General features: G+C 35.4%; 1 protein-coding gene across 1 annotated transcript in view; it reads right to left on the bottom strand.

Annotated features, from left to right (window-relative positions):
• Positions 1-17200, bottom strand: part of HMCN1 (hemicentin 1) — a 470681-nt gene that overhangs the window by 288365 nt on the left and 165116 nt on the right. The window contains exons 5-6 of the mRNA XM_044267297.1: positions 4454-4625; positions 2766-2872 (exon numbers count right to left, since the gene is read on the bottom strand). Coding sequence (XP_044123232.1) covers positions 2766-2872; positions 4454-4625 — 279 coding nt within the window. The remainder of the gene's footprint in view (positions 1-2765; positions 2873-4453; positions 4626-17200) is intronic.

The following is a 17200-nucleotide window of genomic DNA, read 5'->3' as shown; positions in this document are numbered from 1 at the left end:
TTAGCCATCTGAAAGGGAGAGCCAAAGTCAGCAGTGGTATTTGTATCAGTAGGTTCAGCTCAGTTTCCTTTGCATCAACCTGACATGTTATTTTGGCATTTCGTTTAGGAACAAAATAAGCTTATTATCTTTAAAATGCATTGTAATGTGTGTCCTTTGTTCAGCTGCCACTAATTGTACTCTAGAAATGGGGTAACGGCAAAACCAGAGGCTTTTGGGGTGAGAACTAGATATGAATTTAAGATAATATGATAATAGATACTGTGTCCTTTTATTGCTTTCTTAATTATAGGAGACTGAGCTTAGAGACTTGTCTAAACAGAGTCCCCATCACCTCATCCCTTTAGCATCTCCCTCCTCACTCACAGAGTAATCCTCAGTGCTTCTCTGTTCTTAATTATCAATTAAAAGGTTCTTAGTGCCCATTAAATACTGGGGAACAAGGCCCAGGGCAGAAACACCATAAATGTTTATTGAATGGATGACTGAATGGGTAGGTGTGTTAGGCACGAGCTAAAACCACAGCCATGCAATATTCCTATTCTTCTAGGCAAGAGTTTTACTAGAGGAAATACCACTGGTAGCAATCCAAATCACCTGTAGATGTGGTTCAAATACTTTGCAATAAATTGCCAATAATGCAAAAGAAATGTCATCACTTGTACATATTTCACAATCAATAACCAATGTCTTAATCAGAAAGTAAGAACAAGTTGCCTCAGTGAACCTGCTAGCTCAAGACACTGCGGGCTTAGGTCATGCTTAAAGTATTTGAGGAAAAAAGAAACTCAGAACCTCCTATACTCTTTCCAGCTGTGGCCACAAAAAGTCAGACTCAACACTAGTCATACTGTGGGCAAGTTGGTTGAAATAGCCGTAACATCAAATTTGGCCATTTTTATTTAAAACAGAGCAGTAAAGTCTTCATCATTGTCAATCTACTGCACCTAGTAAATACTGAGTAACTAGTATTGGCAGGGAGCTGGGTGAGTAAAACAGGCAGATGAACCGTTATATTTCACTTTCACTATATTTTCACTTATACTCTTACCCCATAATATCCACCTTCCAAAACATCCATAATACAGTTTCTACTTTTCCTACAAGGCTGAGAGTTCTGAGAATAAAGAACCGATATTCTAGGGCTTAAATGGAGTTACGGTGGAAACTTTCATTAAGTTGGGAAAGTTAATACAGGCATTGTTTTAAAAAGGAAAAAGCAAACAAAACTGGCATTCAGTGTGGTGCATAAACAATGCATTCTGGAACACTGAAAAGAAATTAAAAAATAAATTAAAAAAAAAAACTGGCATTCAAAAATGGTGCCTCAACTTGCTATGGTGTAAAATGCACTTTCACAACAGCTCTACCCCTTCAACCAGGAGTCCATGAATTGAATGAATTCACTTTTTTTTTTTTTTTAAATGTAGGGAAGCTGAGATAGCAAGAGTAAATGATGCAAGGGGTATCTTCATTCGAGTTATCCCAGAAGGATTCTAGAGCACATTGTTTACTTTGGAGGTACAAAGGATGCTAATAGGAAGAGGAGAAATGATACAGGAAAAGAAATGCAGCCTCAAAAGTGTGCTTTTAACCCTGCTCCCATGCGGACAACAGCAGCTTATTCCTGCAGAGACTGAAAACTGTTCCTGAGGGGTCTCATTCTCTGGCTGAACAGCCTTCTTCTGTTCTGGGGGGAAAAAAAAATCCTCCTGGGCACAGTAATGCAGATACGGGAGTTGGAAGCAGGCCAGAGCACACTGAAAACCCTGGGAAATATGGACAAGTCACTCAAATATCCACCTCAGTAGGTCCCATGTACAGCAGAACTGGATTTCAGCATGTCGTATCCTGAATTCTGAGTGTATGTTCTCTCCTCCATATCACACTAACACAAGGCTTACAGTGAACATACACTACTGAGTGTATTTTAGGATCCAAATACCAGTTGGTGTTAAAATAAACTAGGAATGCAGATCCACCAAATAACCATAGCCAACAGAACCTGAGTGCTTCCTTTGTAATGGGAACTATGCTACAAAGTATTTCATTTGTCGCATCTTAATTTTATTCTCAGCACAATTCTACCAAGTAAAGAACTATCACTGCCATCTCTACATTGTGAGGAGGAACGCAAGGCACAGAGAACTTAACAGTCTTGAGGAAATGTGGCTTTTAAGAGACAGGGCTGAGAATCCAACCCAGGTAGCCCCGTACTAGAGTCGATGCCCCTCACCATTATTCTCTACAGGCTCCATCTCTTTCTGTTCTGGAGGTAGGAGTGTATAATAAAATCAGTCTCCAGGTTCAATCATCAGAAAACTATCTGAGAAATTTAAATGCACTCTGCAGGGGCGCCTGGGTGGCTCAGTGGGTTAAGGCTTCTGCCTTTGGCTCAGGTCATCATCTCAGGGTCCTGGGATCGAGGCCCGCATCGGGCTCTCTGCTCAGCAGGGAGCCTGCTTCCCTTCCTCTCTCTCTGCCTGCCTCTCTGCCTACTTGTGATCTCTCTCTGTCAAATAAATAAATATAATCTTTTAAAAAAATGCACTCTGCAGTGACATCAATGCATTTCATGGCCACTAAAATGTAATACTACCAAATTCAAGGGATCAAAACACTTTTACAAATGCACTATATATATTGCTTTTTAGTAAAAGCTTTCTCCATGATTGCAAGGGAAGATATATACATAAACTTGTATACACTTTATAAAACATGCCAACAACAAAGTAAAATACACAGACTTTGTAAGATAATCGTACCTTCACTGTCCACATTCCAGCCTCTGGCTCTTTAACATTCACCACCTTGGCAGAGTTATGGATATTTAATAGCTCGTTCAGGCCAAATCCCTTTTTTATCAGCTTCCCTAAAAGACATAAAGGTAACAAGTACAATCTTTATTTCAGCTATGTGTGTTAGCTGTATACATTTCTAATATAAGTTACCTGATGGACATTTGTGCCTTTAGCTCAAAACATTATTTAAATCTAAAATAGGTTTAATTTCTGGTTTCTGGATATTGACACTGAAGTATCAGATTCCCATTTGCCTTGTGGATTTGGTCTAAAAATAAGAATAACAATTGACAGACTAATCATTTTGCCAAAGCCAAATTAGATAACAATTATTATGGCTACTGAGAAGTTAGGTGCTGTCACTAGAGACATTCCAATTTAATAGATGGCAAGAACAGTAAACCAGAATAAATGTCTTTTTGGAGATCACTCAAGGTATTACTAACATGAGAGCCTTGGGCCTTTTTGTGCACAAAGCACAGAATGTTAAGCTGTTTTCCACTGAGCACAGGAGAAGGCTTTTATTGTCATATTTAAAGGAGTCAGTGGAAGGAAATAGCATGATACTATCTCCTACTGACCTGAGATTTATCTCAAGTATCTAATAGTTGGAACCTAGAGAAGAGGAAAAGCAAATTTGGAAGTAAGCCATAGTTTAGTTATTGACTTCACTCTTGGCTCTCCTATGGACTACTTCTACAGTTAAAATACTAATGAATTATAAGAACCCCATGTTTGCATCAAAAGTTTTACAGTCACATAACTTTTAAAATATCAATGTCAATGTCAATGACTTTTTTAAGTAGTAGAACCATCATGTAATGGATATGGGCATTTTTAATTATCCAGATTGTGAAAACCACAACTCTTTCCTGGGTAGCATGGATATTAGAAGGGAACATGGACAAGACTGGAAGAGATTATGCTGAGTGAAATCAGTCAAGCACAGAGAGTCAATTTTCATATGGTTTCACTTATTTGTGGAGCATAACAAATAGCATGGAGGACATGGGGAGTTAGAGAGGAGAAGGGAGTTGGGGTAAATTGGAAGGGGAGGTGAATCATGAGAGACTATGGACTCTGAAAAACAATCTGAGGTGTATGAAGTGGCGGGGAGTAGGAGGTTGGGGTACCAGGTGGTGGGTATTATAGAGGGCATGGATTGCATGGAGCACTGGGTGTGGTGAAAAAATAATGAATACTGTTATGCTGAAAATAAATTTAAAAAAAAAAAGAAAATGAACTAGGCAGTTGTTTTAAAAGGAGACTTTTCATGTCATTCATTAAAAATACATAAAATACTGAATTTTACAGAACATGTTACCGTGAAATATTTCCTCATACATAAATTAGGAAAATATAACTTCAGGCTCAAATTTAATTTTTTTCCTTTTGAGCAGTTTAGCTATAATTAAGTGACTCAATATCTATTTAAATTATTAGGAGTTTCAGGTTTTTTTTAAATCTCATGGTAATTCAATTAATAATTACGACTAAAACAGTTTCATCTTTTTAAACATCTTTCCTAGTCCCTTTTGCATTTGCTGAATTATTCATAAAGTTAGCATTAACCTGACATAAATAAGTGCACAAAAAAACTTTTACCTTTTATGGTTTTTGTATTTTATCATATGATGTTTGATATATCTCACCTAAGGGATTGCGAATTTCAATCCCTGGAGAAGGGCCACTCAGAGACACAGTAACCTCTTTCAGGCTGGGATCAAAAGGAATTTTCCAAGTGTTTACAGCTTGTTCCAAATGATCTGTTGATAAGAGGTGAACTTTAGAGGACTGTACTGCCTCCTCAACCCATTTTAATACCTAGAAGAGAAAAGAAGAAGTGTGAGAGGTATCGGGAACATCTATAGTCTTATACAGCCTCGACTTCTAGATGCAGTATTTTGCTTTGGTGAGTCCCATGATTTAGGCACTCCCTGTCCTGGTTTGTTTTCATCACAGTGAACAGCAACCTTTTCCTACCTCCAGTTCTTGTAGCAGATTCAGAATAAAATGCTACTTTAACCCATGCTCAGATGTCAGGTTTTCTACTTGCAATAATATATTCAAAATGAGACGGTGGTATCCAAAAGACAGTTATGAGGACAAGGGGAGTTAGAGAGGAGAAGGGAGTTGAGAGAAATTGGAAGGGGAGGTGAACCATGAGAAACTATGGACTCTGAAAAACAATCTGAGGGTTTTGAAGGGACGGGAGGGTGGGAGGCTGGGGGAACCAGGGGGTGTATTGGAGAGGGCACGGATTGCATGGAGCACTGGGTGTGGTGCAAAAAACAATGAATATTGTTATGCTGAAAATAAATTTTAAAAAATTTTAAAAAACATGCAGAGATATTACAGACATTTCATATTTTTCAAAAGAAATGGAAAGAACCTTTAAAAAGAACATGGTATTGCCAATATTGTGAGATCCCTTTTCCCACCATTCTCTCTTTCTGGATTTCTTTTAATACCCAATTTTTAAAAGATAATTAGCAAGCTATCTAATCCAATTTCAATATATTGGGTCTATGAATTATTGGGATATAGTATACATTAATTATATATAGAATATTATACTATATATAGTATATTAAATATGGAAAAATAATTGCAAGACCAGCAAAATATTCATTTTTTATAATAAAATAAATAACTACCAAAAACAATAGGAAAAATGACCCCTGCATTTTTTTAAATCATAGAAAAATATTTCAGATTAGAACCAATTCAAGTAGAGTATTATGAAAAGTAGTCTTAGGGAAAATATTAAGAAATTGGATTATAAAGACTGACTTCTGGTTCTCAGAAGTGTTCTGCAACAGCAAATGTAATTTCTCATCAAACAAATAGAGTATGTCTGGATAGGAATTGCTTAATCAAACTTACTACAATTAATTCTAAATCATGGTAATCTTTAACCCACTTCTGATCTTTCTCTAGTTCATATGTCTTTCAAGATTATATCCTATTGTGAATAATTTTCCTTGTAATTATTCATGAAACACTAAACAGAGCTGAATATTAAGCTATAGCCTAACTATTAAAAATAAAAACATTTTAAAATTACAATAACAATACTTACTAAACAATTAAGGAAACAACAAATACTGTGCAAAAACTTCACTCACCATAAAAACTATCCCTTGATATTTGTCCTTAGAAGGAGGAAATTGGCTAACACATATTATCATATAAATAACAACAGTAAGGCAATTATATTCATTCATAAAACAAAAGTTTATGGTTCAAGGTACTTCTCCAGGTACTGAGCAAGTATTTTAATCAATATTTAGTAAACTCCCTTCTTCTCTGGGTTAGTGTTCACTAAGATTTTTGCATGTTTATTATTTTATTTTATTATATATTATTTTAAAATAAATTATTTTAGTTTAGTTTAGTTTAAAATAAATCTTCCTGTTTTTTCTTTAGGGTCAAGAACCACCCACATCTCGGGGCACCTGGGTGGCTCAGTGGGTTAAGCCGCTGCCTTCGGCTCAGGTCATGATCTCAGGGTCCTGGGATCGAGTCCCGCATTGGGTTCTCTGCTCAGCAGGGAGCCTGCTTCCCCTTCTCTCTCTCTGCCTGCCTCTCTGCCTACTTGTGATCTCTCTCTGTCAAATAAATAAATAAAATATTTAAAAAAAAGAACCACCCACATCCTTTGATCTTGGTATTCCCAATACCAAGTGGTATGCTCTACACATGATGAAAGTGGGATATGCACTAATGTGCATGAAGTTGGTCATAATGATGATAATAATGATGCCTTCTTAGATAAAAGAATATTATGGGAACAGGGATCCCTTGTTGAAATGACATATATAAAGTGCCTATCATATAGTTGCCACACAGTACATATTCAGGTTTCCTTCCCACTATATCTCAATTCCCTTCTCTTCCCCTAAATGAATATTTCAACAATGGCTTCAAAAGCCAAGTGAAAAAAATCATGCATAAACATCAAATAAACACTGAAAAGAAATAAAATAAAATGGAAAAAAATAATTCTGTAAATGAAAAAAGAAAAGCAAAGTCCTTCCAGGTAGAAGAGAGGACGGGAAAAAAACACACAAAAACAGATTCCAAATATGTTGGGAACATGATTGAAGCCAAGTGGCTACTTCAATGTTCAGAAGAAGCAGCAGAACATGAAGTTGGAAGCTTGTATCAAGGGCAGACTATGTATTGTCAGAAAGTCAGGATATGATCTTTGGATTTTATCCTAAACACCCCAGTGAAAAATTATTGAAGGGGTCAAAGCAGAAGACTAATACACTGAAGTGGTATTTTCCGAAAAAACAAAAACACCTTATAGTGGTGTCATAGACAAATTGAATAGAAAAACCAAATTCATTACAATTAATTACCTCTAAAATGAAATGATATACTTCCTCAAATTTTAACTTTATAAGGCACCAGGAATTTTACATATGAAGTGAAGCATATATCAACATAACTGTCTAAAGAAACAGATGCTATATTTGAAAAACGGGTTCTCAGTGTTCTTGATTGAGCAGAAATGTATGGATCATCTGGACATCAAATCTGTCCATATGGCCACAGAGATTAGACTTGTTGTAATATTTGACCACAAATAAAACACATTTTAATAATTAGAGTGTTGACATTTTTATTTCTTATACATAGAACATGGCTGCCTAACTCAAGGAAATGGGAAAGATTGGCTTATTGTCTCAGAAAGCAATTGATAAATTTGACTGATAATAAAGTTTGAGGTAATGTCTGGCATAGAGACAAAAGAGGTAAGAGAACAAGAAAAAATTGAATAAATGAATAGAACATTTGTTTTAAGGGCAAGACACATAACGTGGCTATAAATAATTCTCAACTGAATAGGAAAAGAAGAATTAGAAAATAAGAATTGCATAGTACCTCAAGTTTAACAATGAAATGCAACAGAAATGGAAGAATTTTTTTACACATCTTTCTTTTTTTTTTTTTCATCCTCTTTAAATGCATTGTATTATCTCTGGGTGGCTCCTCAAATATATCTTTCCTTCAAACTCCATGCAGGGAGGTTATAATCTATCACTGGATATCTATCCATTGTCTAGTAGGTATGCACAGAAATCACTAAGTTTTAGGCATTCTTATAAAAATGGAAGACTTTCTAATTTAGTTTCATTTTCCTAAGGTAAATGTGTTCAAATGGAATGGAATATAACCACTTTTGGGTTTACTCAATCCCATTTCCAATCCATCAACATTTACGAGGCTTTCACAAAGGGATTACTATGTATCATAACACTACTTGTGAAAGATACAGTATAGACTTCTGAAAAATCACTTTTTTATCCTCTTATAAGAAAAATCAAATTGAAAACAGATGCAATCCATTTTGTTAGAAAATATAGATTTTACCAGCATATGAAATACAAGTAGATCCCTGCAAGCAAAGCTATCACCATTAGTGGGGTTTCTGGCCTCTTACATTGCCACATATAAGAAAAAAAAATCTTTAATTTCTAACCATGAGAAATGTCCTCCTGAGATTGGAAATGATTTTCTGTTTTAATGACAAATTGAACAGAATAATGTGAGAATCTTTGGACTGGTGCATTTCTACCAACCTAAAAACAGTTTTAAACCACTACGGAACCATTAATTATACACTAAAAATTTTAATGCAAAAATGTTTCTCTAATGATTTTTCCAGTTTATAACTCAAAGGGACTTTGAAACCATCTAATACAGCTCCTGTATTTTATAGATGAGGAAACTGATATTCAAAAGAGTTCTTACTCCTCTTAAACACCTAACCAGACAGATTCTAGCTCAATAATTATATTTTATATAAGTCCCTGTATTCCTGAAGATACTCTCTTAGTATAAACATTTTGCCTCCTATGTAATGATCAGTATTTAAAAGTAAGTTCATGTCTGTTCCACTCTGGAATGAGATGCAAGTACTGTTTCAAAGCACAAAACCAGGATATATTGATGAGAAGTTTTAAGATTCACTGTTTTAGCAACTCTCAAATATACACTACAGTACTATTAATGATTATATCTCCAAGACTTACTTTATTTATAACTAAAAGTTTGTCCCTTTTGACCCCCTTCATCCATGTCTCTCACCCCTCTTCCACCCTCCACATTTGGCAACCACCAGTCTGTTCTCTGTAGCTATGAGTTAAGTTTTTGTTTTGTTTTTGGTTTTGTTTTAGATTTCTCCTGTAAGTGAGATCATGCAGTATTTGTCTTCTACATGACTTATTTCACTTAGCATAATGAAATATGGTCCTCAAGGTCTATCCATGTTGTCACAAATGGCAATATTTCCTTCTTTTTATGGCTGAAAGATATTCCCAAGTACATAAATACCACATCTTCTTTATTCATTCATCTGTCTATAGAAACTCAGGTTGCTTTCATGTATGGCTATTGAAAATACTATTGCAATAAACAATGAGGTGCATATATCTTTTCAAGTTATTGTTTCCATTTTTTTTGGATAAAAACTCAGAAGTGGAACCAACAGATCATATGATAGTTCTACTTTTCATTTTTTGAGGAACCTCCACATTAGTTTCCATAAGGGCTACATTCCCCCCAAGAGTGCAATGGTTCCCTTTTCTCCATATCTTATTTCTAGTCCTCTTGGTAAGATCCGTTCTAACAGGTGTGAGGTAGAATATCATAGTGGTTTTGATTTGCACTTCCCTGATGATGAGTGATACTGAACATCTTTCTATATACCTGTTGACCAGTATGACATACCAGGATGTCTTCTTTGGGAGAATGTCTATTCAGATTCTGTGCCCATTTTATTTATTTGTAATTTAATCAAAGTCTTACAGTTTTTAGTATATACTTCTATTACCTCCTTGGTTAAATTTATTCCTAGGTATTTTATTCTTTTTGATTCAAGTTGGAAAGATTTTTAATGTAATTAATTATATCCAAATGAATTTCCCCAGAATATCTTTTCTCCATTTACTGGAAAAACAGAAATATGGTAAGGTGTTAGACACAATTTGTAATTAAATTACACATATATTTGTATTTTGTTATTATTGTTTATTGTTTTTCTTCCCTACTAAACTCTAAGTCCCATGAGAGAGAGTAAAAAGCATGGCAGACATGGTCACTACCGTATCTCCTGAAGCCAATACCATACATGGGGTATAGTAAATTCCTAATAAACATTTATGAGAGAGAGGGGAAATGGGAAGAGGGAGGTAGAAAGTGAAGGAGAAATTAACTGTAAGTCAGATCTTTACTTTTAGACTTAAGAGTGTGTGAAAAGGTAACATTTGGCTCTGTATTCATTTGTGACAAACGCTCTCTCAGGTGAATTTTCAGCTGAATTTTCAACACAGAAGCTGAATAGGGTACAAACTTGCATGTGTGGTCTAAAATGTGAGCACCAAGCTTTCTTAAGTTTTTCTTTATTTGAATAGTTAGCTTGGGATTTAAAAATCCAATGGAGTAACCTCTAAAATTAAGTCAGTTTTTTCCTATTTAAATGCCAACATGTATGCTTTTCTGTAGCACTGGATGCAGATTTTCAAGTTCAGAAATGGTAGAAAGTTAGTCAGAAAATGAATTCAACAAAGCAAGAGCAACGTAAAAGGCTGAGTTAGGTGTAAATGTACCCATCTAATAATCAGAACCCATTCCAAAAAAGATTGATGTAACATTACTACTAATAATAGGAAGCACTTTTACAGTATTTATTACATGCCAGGTCCAACAAATTTGTAAAAACTCTTCAACACAGTTATGGTTATCTCCATTCTATAGATGGAAAAAAAAAATGGAGGCATAGATCCCAAAGTCTGTAAGTCATACAAAGAGAAAGAAGCAGGGCTGGCCTTTCGATCTCAGTAATCTTGTACACTTCTGAAGTATAATAAAGAAAAAACTGGCAGTTTTCAAGAATAAATCAGAAATATAAGTAGTGAAAAACAACAATCAATGCAGGTGTTTTTAATGAGAAGTGGCAAGCAAAACAGTATTCTGATTAGCTGTATGTTTTTATCACCATTGTGCAACAAATTATCAAGATTTAAATTATATGTAAATATTAAAGTCTTTAAATCTACATTGTATTTGATGTGAGAAAGACTTGCTACATTTTTGTGGTAGACCCTATGTAATAGCAGAGGCAGGCTTCATCTATGATGATATATACATATATCATATGTATATATATATACATATGATGAAACTATCATCATATGTATATATATGAGATATTATATGATATATACTATATGATATATACATATATGTAATAGCAGAGGTAGGCAGAGATCATCTCTCTCTTAGCCAGAGCAGAGCTGATTCTTGGGATAACCAGGACAGCCTCTTCCTCACCCCCCTTGCCCCTCCCCAAGGCCCAAGTTCATTTCTCCTGAGCAGCATAGCATGGAGCCTATAATTTGGAATATTCTTAGAGTCACCAAGTACTTATTGAGCATCTACTGAACATAAAGGATAGTACAGCATATTATAAAGAATACCAAAGAAATAGAAACATATTTCCTCCCTTATAAGACATGACAACCTAGTTGGATAAACGAGACAGACATTAAAAACAAATTAACTAGCTTACTTTCTAGTAATAAGTAAGCAAGATGAAAATACAAACACTCAGTGTATAGTCCCAAACTGTGATGCACTTTCCTACTCAAAACGTTTTAATGATTCCCAGTTACATCTGGGATAAAGTCCAAGCCAAGAGTATACCAAAAGCTGACAATGTCAGCAGTCACCCTAAATGGAGGCAATAAAGAAGTGTACTGTCTGTAGGAAAATAATAATAAAACTTACTAAAAGTTGGTCTGTTTTTTAAATATCTCCATGTCATAGTAAACAACGTCAATCAAAAATTCTTCTTTGGAAAAAAGTCTTGGTTGGTATGAAATCTAAACAATTGCTCCTATTATTGTTGAGTATTAATAATACACATAAGCTTCAAAATAGCACATTTTATTAATTTCCCTTTAAGAAATGTGTTCTGCAGAGATATTAATTCAGAGAACTCCCATTATACAACAGGTATGTGGTCATGTAAACTATGCTACTCACTTTCATTTCAAGAGTAAGTATATAGTATTATGAGCCTACATATTCTTGTGTTTGGACAGCAGATTTGATCTAAGCCTTGATAGTTCAGGAGTTACATGATAGGACATGTGTTAAAAAGATCTCTCCAGCCTCTGTGCTGAAATTAGAGTCTAGGGAATTCAAGGAGAGAAGCAAGGAGATCAGATACGAACACTGCAATAATCTGGGTGAGAGATGGCCCAGAGTGACCCAGATCAGGGTTGCGGCAGTGGGCAATGAGGTGTGACCCAGTCTGGATGTCAGGCTTAACAAAGTATCCTGAAGACTGGACATGGGGATTGAGGCTGATTCCTCTCTGTTGCCATTACCCAAGACTGAAAAGACTGCAGAGAGAGTGGATTTAATAGGGTGATGGAATGAGCTGGAGTGGAGGCTCTCAGCTTGGGCATGCTAAATTTAAGACCTCTATTTATTAGACATCCAAGTGGAAGTACAAAGGAGGTGGTTGGATATGTGGAACTGGAGTTCAGTTGAAAGATCCAGATTATCATGGAATTTAAAGTCATGACATTTCCCTTAGAGCTCCTTCCCACCAAGAACTTACACAAAGGAGGAAATACATCATCCTGTGATAAGGAGCTTGGATATCCATACATAATGGCTTGGAATAGAGCCTTGGAACAAATTTCCCCTTGTTCTGGTTCCAGGAAACCTTCAGATGATAATCTGCCCCCCTTGTATATGTGCCTGCAGGGAGTGAATGCACTAGCCATGTCCACACAAGTGTTCTAGACTTATGGCAATTAGATTTCTCATCATAGTTGAATGAGTTGGCCTTCTGATTTTATACAACACTGTTACGAGTTTGGTTAATGGGAGTCTCTTCTTGAGGATGGGTCCACTCACACAGTGCTGACCAACCCAATTTCACCGTTTGCAAATTTTAGCAAATCACTTTGAGATGTCACCCTTTGAGATCTGAAAAGGTCTTTGGCTAATAACACCCATTTGTATTATTTTTTCTAATACTTACTTTGGAAAATCGTGCAATGAGCTTTTCTAATAGTAAGGGCTCATAAATGAGTATGACTGGTGGTTTATAGGACAGATCCATATAATGCTTGTGCTAGAGGTATGAAAAATAAGGAATAATTTGTATTATAAGGTTGTCAGAATTTTTTTTTTTTTAAAAGACTTTCCGGTGGAATGAGAATTTTGCCCAAGTCACACAGAGAATACAGGTTGGAGGAAGGGTTCCAAATGGGAAGAGCACTAGGAAGTTTGGGCTCAGTGGGGACACTACAGAGGACTGATGACAAAAGCGATCCTCAACTTTCAACTCTATGAAGACTTAAAATGTGTATGAAACTACCAAACCTTCAACATGATGGAAGTTCTCTAATGTGCAACAGCTGAAAAAATAAGAGCACATTTCAGACATTTTTGAAGAGTGAAGTCATTCCTGCTGGTTATTTGAAAGTGTCAAAGTATATTTCATTAATTTATCTTCATAAAATTCTTACATGTCACAAATTCAATGTGTTACAAATGATGAAGGAAGCTTAGCCAGAAAATACACTTTAAAATAGTAAAAATATAAAAGATAAACTTTTATACCTTACACCCACAGGCCTTATTCATCTTCTAGCTGAAGGTGCATATCTGTTTACCAACCTCTCCTTATTTCCCACACTCTTCAGACCTGGAAACCACACTTCTACTCTCTGCTTTTGTAAGTGTGACTTCTATTTTTTTAAGATTCTACATAGGAGTCATCGCATGCTGATAACACTGTATTATATCATTGAAATTTACCAAAAGAGTAGAACGTAAATGTTCTAACCAAATAGTAACATATGTTGATAATAATAATTTTTTAAAAGATAAATTTGTGAGTTGATGGATGTCTGTCTTTTCACAAGGTTTATGTATATCATGTCATCACAATTTACACTTCATATATCCTACAGTTTTCTCAATTTTACCTTAGTAAAACTAAAAAGAAAAAAAAAAAAAAGATTGTTTTTTTTCATTCATGTCTCCCATTGATTCCTTTTGTGTTTGCCTGAGTTTTTTGGTTTGTTTATTTGTTTGTTTCTTTTTTTTTCTCTACTAAATACCTATCTACTGGAGAATGGAAAAGTCTCACTGAATTCAATTCTCTCATTAAAACTCTTCCTCGAGGGACGCCTGGGTGGCTCAGTGGGTTAAGCCGCTGCCTTCGGCTCAGGTCATGATCTCCGCGGCCTGGGATGCAGACGCTATTTGGGCTCCTTGCTCAGCAGGGAGCCTGCTTCTCTCTCTGCCTCTGCCTGCCAGTCTGCTGGCTTGTGTGTTCTCATTCACTCTCTCTCTCTCTGACAAATAAATAAATAAACTTTAAAAAAAATAATAAAACTATTCCTAGTTATTCAAGCTAAAGAAATTATGAAATACATAAGTACATAAATACATGCTTTTGTGAATAGACATACATGCTGTGTCTAGACATATATACATAAATGTGTGTATGCTTATACACATAGAGTAGCTGTGTTCTCGCTCCTAGCTACAGCAAAGCAGGAAAAAGTCCAAACTTACTTCAAGCTCTTTTTGAGTAACAGAAATCACCCTAATTAATGAGATACTTGAGTACTATTAAAGTTAGCCTTTCACTCGAATAGATATGCAGAACTGTATAAGTATATGGACATAATACATGGGAGGAGGGTTCATAGTTTCATCAGATTCTCAAAGTGAGATAGGAGGAGAATTTTTAAAAACAACTTTAGAGAGGTACGGTCTCTTCTACGGGAACAGTCTTTTACAGTTCTAAACAAAAAAAAATTTTTTTTGAAGTATCTGAAATTCTTACTTATACAAGATAAATTAGAGCATAAAATAATTCACACTGCAAAGAAATTTTGTATTTCATAAATGGACTCTTTTCAAGTGTTTTTTTAATAGTCATTGAATGACTAAGAGAAGAGACTATGAGCTAAAGTATTCCCAAGTACTATAGCAAATTTTAATTTATAACAACTAAGAACAGTAGTTGATCTAGCTCCCACCCCCATTTTACTGAAAGGAAGCTAAAATATAAAATCATCTGGTTTCTATTTGACATGTAAAAATCCTATTAGTCCCTTACAACAAACACCCAATGAAAATTAGCAAGATATTCATAAAAACAAAAAACAAAAAAATAAAACAAAAACCACACCAAATACAGAATTCATTCCCAAGAAGAATTTACTAGGGCTTAAGATCGGTTTCTTAAGTTCAGGAACTTAATTTCAGCTGAGACTAAATCAATTTGGGGTAGAGGATTTACTTCTTTGGGGCAGACATACATATATTGAACTCCCAATATTGATAATACCAACTTATATATTTACAAAGAGGAATCAGAACACTTTATGACCACATGACTTCTCTGTTGGCTTGTAGAGGATGACTTATTCTGGGCTCCAAATCATACCTGTGTGGTTGTTTTGAAAGCTACCATTTTATGTATGTACGTATGTACGTATTTTGTAATGGCTACCATTTTATGTATGTACGTATGTACGTATTTTGTAATGGCTACCATTTTATGTATGTACGTATGTACGTATTTTGTAATGGCTACCATTTTATGTATGTACGTATGTACGTATTTTGTAATGGCTACCATTTTATGTATGTACGTATGTATGTATGTACGTATTTTGTAATGGCTACCATTTAAAAAGCACTTGTATGCTAAGCACTATACTAAGAACTTTTAAAATTTTACTTCATTAAATGTTTTCTATAACCTCTAAATACTTACATTTTGTACGATGTAACACATTGCCAGTAAATATAAGATATAAGATTCCAAAAAAGGCAAAGAACCCTAAACCTCATGCTACGAGCCACTGTACGATTATAATACAGGGCGCCCATCACCCCTCATATTCCTACCTTTGAAAGAAATCTTAGATTCCAAATGACCCAGGGAAGAAGAGAGAGAGGGGGAGGGAGGAAGGAGAAAGGAAAAAGACGGTAAGGAGGGAGAGAGAAAAGGAGGAAAGGAGAGAGAAGGGGAGAGAGGAAAAAAAAAATAAATCAGATTTTGAGCTTCTAAGGGCCTATGTCCTAGTAATTTAGAAGTGACTGAATGGATTTCAACCATAATTTTGACTCTACAATTTTCAAATTATATCCTGGTTTAAAGTGACATCCTCCATATACACTTAAATTTTTAAGTCTACCTTTCTGTCATGTGCTTGTTGAGTTTGGGGAAAAGACGAGGGAAGGGATTTAGATGTATTAAACATTTAATAGCATTTGGCTGATTAATCTCACAATACCAAATGCTCTTCTTGAGGAGATGGGAAAAATCTTACAGGCTATAGACTATAGTTCTTTGCTTCCCTAATCATAACCATCTTGGACCAAATAGCCCCTAACTCAGATGGCTGAAGATCCCTCACTTTAAGACAGAATTTGGGTGGACACTGTTTACCTTAGTGACTTAACTGTCTCTAGGTTGTCACATTGATTAGCACCGATCCTGATTCATACATTATTTAGATATTTTAACATTCAGTCAAGTTATAGACAAGCTTCTTTGTCCCCAGGCCATACATCACTAAGAGGCCTTTTGCATACGTCTGCTCTAATATGTTTTGATTTTTAAGTAAACTCAAGATCTCATCATAGTTTCCATATTCCCAAACACCCTCTTAAGAATTACTAACAAACTCAAAAAAAAAAAAAAAGAATTACTAACAAACTCAAAAACAAAGCTTTAGGAAGTTTATACATTCAAATGTCATAGAGTAGAGCTCAAAGTACAAAGTACATTCAATGGGGAGATAAACTGGAGGATTTGAAAGGTCCAGTTAGTCAAAGGTTCCACAAGGCATAAAAGCTAGTAACAATGTGTGCTTTAAGCAGTCAGGAAGAGGAGCCATCAATGTGGACTAAAGTTATTGGGAAATGCTTTATAGATGTGGTAAAACTTCAACATTATACAGCTTTTAAAATCTGGCAGCATGCGCGAAAACCTCAGTAACACTAACTCTTTCCAGACTCCCTCTCATCTTTAGCAAGGACCCTTCCATTTATACAAGTCTGGATTTTACTGGTAACGTTAGTAATAATATAGGTGAATATTCAGCACTTGCCAAGCATCTTCAGTCTCCCTTTTAAATTACAGTAAAACTTTATTAGCTCCTACAACTAAATCATCGCTCCGGAGAGAGCAGTGGGAAACAACTGTACAAATCTGAGGAGGTCCTAAGGGTAAAAGAGAAAAGTAAAGCAAGAATCGAATTTGGGAAGCAAATGAAAGCAATGGATTAAGTCAGAGAAAGACCCATCAGGATACCAATAGGTTCTCTAGTCTGAAAAAG

Source organism: Neovison vison, chromosome 10, assembly GCF_020171115.1.
Source record: "Neovison vison isolate M4711 chromosome 10, ASM_NN_V1, whole genome shotgun sequence".
Lineage (NCBI taxonomy): Eukaryota > Metazoa > Chordata > Mammalia > Carnivora > Mustelidae > Neogale > Neogale vison.
This window is presented reverse-complemented; position numbering and strand designations above follow the sequence as displayed.